This window comes from Mastomys coucha, unplaced genomic scaffold, assembly GCF_008632895.1.
Source record: "Mastomys coucha isolate ucsf_1 unplaced genomic scaffold, UCSF_Mcou_1 pScaffold21, whole genome shotgun sequence".
NCBI classification, from domain to species: Eukaryota; Metazoa; Chordata; class Mammalia; order Rodentia; family Muridae; genus Mastomys; species Mastomys coucha.
In genome coordinates, this window is record NW_022196904.1 from 169,237,071 (window position 1) to 169,244,570 (window position 7,500).

At 40.9% G+C, this 7,500-nt stretch overlaps 1 protein-coding gene across 1 annotated transcript in view; it reads left to right on the plus strand.

Moving 5' to 3' along the window:
* Pde6c (phosphodiesterase 6C) overlaps window positions 1-7,500 on the plus strand; it is a 65,992-nt gene that overhangs the window by 23,937 nt on the left and 34,555 nt on the right. The window contains exons 3-5 of the mRNA XM_031390212.1: window positions 2,451-2,603; window positions 2,692-2,781; window positions 3,704-3,844. Coding sequence (XP_031246072.1) covers window positions 2,451-2,603; window positions 2,692-2,781; window positions 3,704-3,844 — 384 coding nt within the window. The remainder of the gene's footprint in view (window positions 1-2,450; window positions 2,604-2,691; window positions 2,782-3,703; window positions 3,845-7,500) is intronic.

The window sequence follows — 7,500 nt, forward strand, 5'->3', positions numbered from 1 at the left end:
TATATATATATATATGTGTGTGTGTGTGATGGAGGTAATCTAAACAAGATAGCCAAATAATGGTAGAGACAGAGCCCCAAATGGCCATTTCTTGTAACCACTGGGTACTGGGATTGGGTTACATCTAATTGAGTTTTTGGCTAAAGAGATCCCGTGGGAAACCCCCAAACAATCAGGCTGTTGCCAAGTCTGTAAGTTGCTTTCCACAACTGACTTCAAGGTCCCATTGCTTAAAACCACACCTACAAAATATGCTAGGGCAATGATGACGCAAAACTTGTGGGTTTAACCAACCAATGTCTGGTTTGACTTGAGGCCCCTCCATGAGATGGGACCCATGCTCAACACTGTTCAGGTGACCAAGAACTCAAGAGTAGATGTTCCAGGGACTTAAAACCAAATACCACTGCTCTAAAAACCAAACAAAATCCTAGGAATAAAATGACTCCTTAATGACATTCTGCTATACTCATAGTTCAGTACCTCCTTGCTCAGCCTTCGTCAGAGAAGCATCCTCTTGTAGCAGAGGGTATAAATACAGAGATCCGTAGTCAGATATTATCCAGAAAATGAGAGACCCTGGAACATTCAGCCCTAAAATATGGATGACTCTATCCAACCCCTCCTCTCGGGGCTCAAGGGTGGCGGCAGAAGAGGAGACAGAAAAAGTGCAAGAGCCAGAAGGGACAGAGGACGCCGAGAAAGCAAGGCCCTTTAAGTTAACAAGATGAACAAGTATGAACTTACAGACTGAGGCAGCATGCACAGGGTTGGCATGGGTCTGCATGGGTCTGCATCAGATGGGGTCCTAGAGCTGAAGGAAGAAGTAGACACAGGCCCCCATCCCTCAGAAGCTATCTCCAATTGACAGCCACTTGCAAATGAAAGTTTATTTTCCTCCAAAGGAGTTTCACTGGGGAAACAAGCTACTGTAAATTGTAGGCTGCATGCCCAGCAGGGGATGGCCAACGAAATGAACTCAACGCCATCTTTAAGGGGTTCCTTGTCTTTTACTGTATCAGGGATTGTCTCCTTTTTTTAAAGTTTCTTTTACACACACACACACACACACACACACACAAACACACACACTCTCTACAGGTCCTTTTTACCCTACAAGTCCTTTGTGTATACATTTTGGCTTTCAGTTTAATGTTTTTATGGGATTCGTGAGTGTGTGAACAAGTGGATCTCTGCTTCTTGTGCCTTCTGGTTTTTTGTTTTGTTTTGTCCTATTTCAATATGTTAGTTTATATTATATTATATTATATTATATTATATTATATTATATTATATTATATTATATTATTTTCCCTTAGACACCTGTTTGTTTTCTAATGAGAGACAGAAAGGGGTGGGTCTGGACTGGAGGCAAGGTGGGGAGGAACTAGAAGCAATAGAGGAAAGGGAAATCATATTCAGGAAACATTATATGAAGGGGGAAAGTCTATTTTCAATAAAAAACCAGACTGTCTTTAAAAATAAAAAGAATTTTTAACACTTCAAAAACAAATCTGCATAAATAAAAATTTCATGAGAATTGTTCCTCCAGCTAAAGGGGCCTTCACTCTGAAAATCTCAAAAAAAAAAAAAAAAAAGCAGCGTTGTTCGCAGAGAGAACAGTGGACCAACTGGTCATTAGAGGACAGTTGGTCAGACCATACAGATACAAACATGGAGTGTCGGCTGGGAAACCAAAAGTGGAGTCCACAGCTATATATCTCACTGAGGAGGGAAGTCCCTAAGACAATGTTAAGTGATAAAAATATCACATAGAGTTAGGGAAATAAACGTATAGAAAATAGACATCTTGGTCTAACCACAGAAAAAAGCCTGGAAGGAGATCAAGCAGCTCACTAAGTTCCTCAGGTGGGGGAGGCGGGAACACTCGTGTGCAGTGATTCTCAGCCTTCCTAATGCTGAGACCTGTAATGGAGTGTCTCACGTTGGGGTGACCCCCAACCATAAAATTATTTTTGTTGCTACATCATAACTGAACTTTTACTAACCTTATGAATCATAATGTAAATATTTTTGGAGATAGAGGCTTGTCACAGGTTGAGAACCAGTCCTCTTGAAAGAGTATCGATTTTTTTTTTCTTCTTGATTTGCTAGAGAGGTTCCTGGTTCCAACTGTACATTTTGCATTTTCAGTTAAGTAATGTCCCCGTGTTCAGTGAGCTTCCCTCCCTGTTCATACCACTGTAGCCCCTCCCCCCTTTCCATCTCCTCAGCACCTCACTTTCCACCAGGCTGTGACACCATCTCTTTCCTCCTGATCCAACCTTCTCCTGATCCAGCTAAGCTTCTCCTTGGGTGGGATTGAACATTCTGGAATGGTGGAACCACTGAACCGAGCCATCCTTGGTAGGATTTTAATTAGAGAGTGTCTTAGACTCTATGATTACAATCTATTTTGCAAACACATGAACTTTTTTTTTTTTTTTCAGAACAGCCATTTTTCTGACTTTATGGACAAGCAAACTGGATATATCACCAGGAACCTGCTGGCAGTCCCAATCGTGTCGGGCAAGGAGGTTCTTGCTGTGGCCATGGCAGTGAACAAAATCAACGCTCCCGAGTTTTCCAAAGAGGATGAGGAGGTACAGCTAACCCGGTCACACAGGAAGAGCCTTGTACAACCGAAGGAAGGGATGCTAACCGTAACTTGTTCCTCTCTGTGGCCTGTAGGTCTTTTCCAAGTACCTCAGCTTTGTTGCTGTCGCCCTAAGGCTGCAGCACACCAGTTACCTGTACAGTGTGGAGTCCCGGAGAAGCCAGGTAATGGGACGGTAACAGTAGTCACTCCTTCTTGCTCATGTACTCTGACAGAGGGACCCTAAAACAGCAGCAAGTCAGAACCCTCCTAGCCCTCGTGGGGGTTTAAGCCATCTAGAGCAGATCCTCAAAACCTTAGTCCCAGGTGTTCTTTCACAGTTAACCCTCCATTCAGGGGACCTTCCAGCCTTCAGTCCTCTATCTGTATGTACAACCGGCTGGGCCTGTTTAGTCTGTGTTCTGGTTCTGTGGGCTCTTCACCTATGATGTGATGATTACAGTACCCATCTCAAATGGTTGGCATTATTATTATTATTATGGTAAGCATAATTATTAAATAGTCATTAGTTCTCTCTTAGTTCCCGGATCACCATAGGAAAAGAATCACTCATTTGTGGTTTATTGTTTCCATGGGATAGAGTGGTAAAAGATATATATCGGCTGCCATGATCCTCCGGTCCCTTATTCATATAATACAGGAGTGGGGTTTGCAATGAACTCATCTAGTTCCCTCCCCGTTCCAACTTTCCAGGTTAGGATAACTCTGACTAGCTAAGGACGCATGGATGAGTCTTGTGACTTCCTTCCCAGGAGCTCCAGTGGCAGCCTTCTGATACTGCAGCCTTTGAAAGGATTAGGAGCCTTTGTTGTTTGCTGGATCAATCACGTGTCCTCCCCTTTCATAAACCCATGGCTTAGAAAAGGTCTACCCACCACCCCACTTAGAGAACTCATGATGTTTGTTGGTGGTTCAAACTAGAACTGCAGTTTCTTGTGAGATGTGTTCACTGTTTGATACACTTCATGTTTTCTTTGAACTAATATTCACTTTCTGTTTGTCTCTCTTCTTCCTCTCATTTGTTGCTGTTGTAATTGTTCCTCCTCCTCCTCCTCCTCCTCCTTCTTCTTCTCTGCTCTCTTTCAGATCCTTATGTGGTCAGCCAATAAAGTATTCGAAGAGCTCACTGATGTTGAACGACAGTTTCACAAGGCACTGTACACCATCAGGACGTACCTGAACTGCGAGCGCTACTCCATTGGTCTTCTGGATATGACCAAAGAGAAGGTTTTCATGTTCCATATGCTTCATCTCCCCTCTCTCACCTAGAAAATGCATACTCAAACGAAACATGGTCCATTGACAAATGGATATGCTATGTAAATAGCCAGATAGCAAGAACTAGCTCTGTGACGGCACGGAGCTAATGGGAGTAGTAAGGAGCAAAGTGGCACAGGCTTAATTTAAAGTTCAGCTTTTGTATTCTATCCCTGTTATCCATCATCAGCAAGTCTCCTGTTTCGATTAATTAATAGCCTTTAATTTTAGACTAGCTTTATCGTTATAATAAGTGGAACAGAAAGTACAGAATGCCAACATCATCCGCCATTCTGACAACTGGTTTTCCTATCGTTAAAATGTTGGGTTGGTGTGATGCATATAGAGTAGCTCAGCTCTAAGAACCGTTGGAATAAAGGAAGGCTACTGGCATCTTTGTGGCCTGCCACTTTGATGGACATCCAATTGTCAGCTCTAAGGGTTTTCTGGTGGAGTCTTTATTGGGAATATTTGCATCTGTGTTTATCAGGAAAGCTGACCAGTAATGAGAGAGACAGACAGACAGAGAGATACAGAGATACAGAGACGGAGACACAGAGTATCTTATTAGGATATCAGGGTAATACAGTACCATTGGCCTTGTGAAATGAGCTTAGAAGCATTCCTTCCTTTTCTGTTTTATGGAATCATTTGGAAGGACTGGTGTTAGTTCATGTTTGTAGTCTGTCCCACTTTCTCTTCTCTCCTTTTGCTTCCTGCGTGGGATTGTGTCTTAGTTAGGGTTTCTATTGCTGTTAGGAGACATGGCAACTCTTAGAAAGGATTGCTGGTTGCATCAAAAAACGACTTTGAATTTAAGTCTCCTTTTCCCCTTCAGATGAAAGCCTGTGCAGTGTTCAGAAGAGAACTAACTGGTCATAGTAGGTTGAGGCATTGTTTTCCTTTGTAAAACCCTTGGACACCAGACTGTATCCCAGCCCTACCCTGTGCCAACAATCAATACCCAGAGAGAAGATTGAGGAGTTATCTAGGGAAACAGAGTGACACTTGATTGTGCAACAGTGGCCCCTTAAATACTAATTATTTTGTGGAGTAAACGGGTATTGATAACACTGTGAGTGCTAACTGGGTGTAATTGGTGGCACAGAGAATAGGAAGAAATCACAGTTAGACAGTAGTATTGGAGTGACAGAGGAAAGTGAAAGAGAAAATACATCCGGCCTAGAAGACAAGATATTAGAAAGATACATTCAGTTGAAAACAATAATGAATTTATTATTTATAATAAATTAAATTAATTTTTATAAAATATGAAAATTCTGTTTTAGAAAATAAGCTTTAAAATAAAATATAAACTTTTATATTTTATAAAATATAAACACTTTATATTTTATGAAGTATATACTTTTATAAAATATACTTTAAAATATTTTTATAAAATCTAATTTTATATTTTATAAAATATAAATTTTTTTACATAAAATAAAGCTATTTTTAATGCATTTATTTAAAAATCCCTCATGGTAATGAGGGAATTTAGGCGAGAGGTAGACTGAAAAGAGAGACATGCATAAGACAGTGTAGAATAGCCTTTTCTCTCAGATGGTTGAGGCACAGGAACCCTATGAGCTATGCAGATAATGTTCTTTGGGAAGAGACAAAAAGCAAAAGAATAGGAAGAGGCAAATCTAAAAGGAGAAGGAAAACAGGCAAGCAATATAGGGCAAGAAGAGAGCCGAGTTGGCCTGCTAAGATGACCTTGGGTACTAAGCAGGAGGGAGAGAAAGGTGGGTGGAGGCAAAGGTTACGGCCTGATGGTCTCAGGCTGGCTCGCCCTCAGGCTGGCTCGCCCTCAGGCTCCTTCTCTGCTGTGCCTTTTGCCATCCTTTTGAGAAAGCATCTTAATATGAATCCCTGACTGGCCTAGTACTCACTATATTTAGCCCAGGGTAGCCTCAAACTCAGGCAATACTCCCGCTTCAGCTTTCTGAAATCTAGAATTACAGGCATGTGTCACCATGCCCAAGTTTTTGATAACTCACTTACAGTTTTTATTTCTTACTTTAAGAAAGTGACAGTTGCACATATTTATGGGGTACTGTGTGGTATTTTCATATATGCATATGCATAAATTATGAAATGGTTCCAGTACAGTAATTAACATGTTGATCTCTTTACATAGTGATACTATTTACATCTAGTCTCACAACAGCTTTGAGACATATAGTACATATTCACTTTAGTTGTATTTTCCTGTAATGAGTCCTGAGAATTTACTGCCTGGCTGGAACACTGTGGTATTTGGACAGCTCCTCCCTGACCTGTTGACAGCTCAGCTCGCAGCCTTTGATAACTACATTCTGCCTTCTGCTCCAGTGTTGGACGTTTTCAGAGTCCACACTTACACTGCATGTTTGTCTTTTAGTGCCTAGCCCATTTCTCTTACCACAGTCTCAGGTTTGCTAACACTGTCACAGTGACACATTGCTGCATCTTTCTGTCTTTCTGTCTTCCTTCCTTTCTTTCCTTCTTTTTTCCCTCCCTCCCTCCCTCCCTCCCTCCCTCCCTCCCTCCCTCCTTCTGTTCCTTTCTTCCTTCTGTCCATGCATATTTCTTTCCTTCTTTCCTTTCTTTCTTTTCTCTTTCTTTTTGAGGCTGTATAGTATTTCATTGAGTATATTCTCTACATTGTCTTTATTCATTCATTGACAGACATGTCAATTCCATATCTTTGCTAAAGCTCAAATATTTTCATTAGAGAACAATAGTCTACCCTATGGCAGTCTGTTTCTCAGAAGTGAAGGACATCATGGTTGCTTCTAGTTTGGGGTGATTATGAATAAGGCCGCTGTACACACCATGTATGGGTTTTTGTGTACATATACTTTCAACTTACTTGAGTAAATGGCAAAAAAAGTCCAGTTATTGGATCATCCAGGGAGACTGTTTGTCTCTATAAACACTGTCAAGCTGGTTTTCCAAGTAACAATCATTTTTGCATATCTGCATCTCACCAGGAGTTAGTGGTCCCTCTATCTGGGTTTTATCCATTTCAAGACATGTGGCAGTGCATCACTGTTTGAATTTGCAGTCCCCAGCCACAGATGACATTGAATAGTTTTCATGTGCTTAGTTTCCATGGTATTTCTTGTCTGGTGAAATGCCTGTTCTGATCTCCTGCTGGTCTTTAGGTGGAGGGCTCTGCTTCCTGATGGTTATATTTCAAAAGATCTTTGCAACCAGAAGTGATAGCATATATTTACAATCCCCAGAGACTGAGGCAGGAGGATAACTTGAATTGAAGACCAGCCTGAGCAAATAAATTGGAGACTTTGAATACTCTGGATACTAGCCCTGCAATTGCAAATATTTTTCTCCCTGTCTCTTCATTCTTTTCCGAGAACAAATTGTAGTAATCTCCAATACTTTCTATGCATTGTGCCATTGTGCTAGGAAAAAAACCCAAAGTCCAAATGCCAGCTAATCTAGATATTCTCCTGTGTCAACTTCCAGAATTCTTATAGCTCTGTGCTTTATATCTAGGCCTATAAGTCATTCTGAGGTTTTTTTTTTAAATTAAAGAAATAAGATTCCTTTTCTTACTGGATATCGTGGTTCCAATACAATTTGTTGAATAGACTAGTTTGTCTCTATGGCCTTTGCTC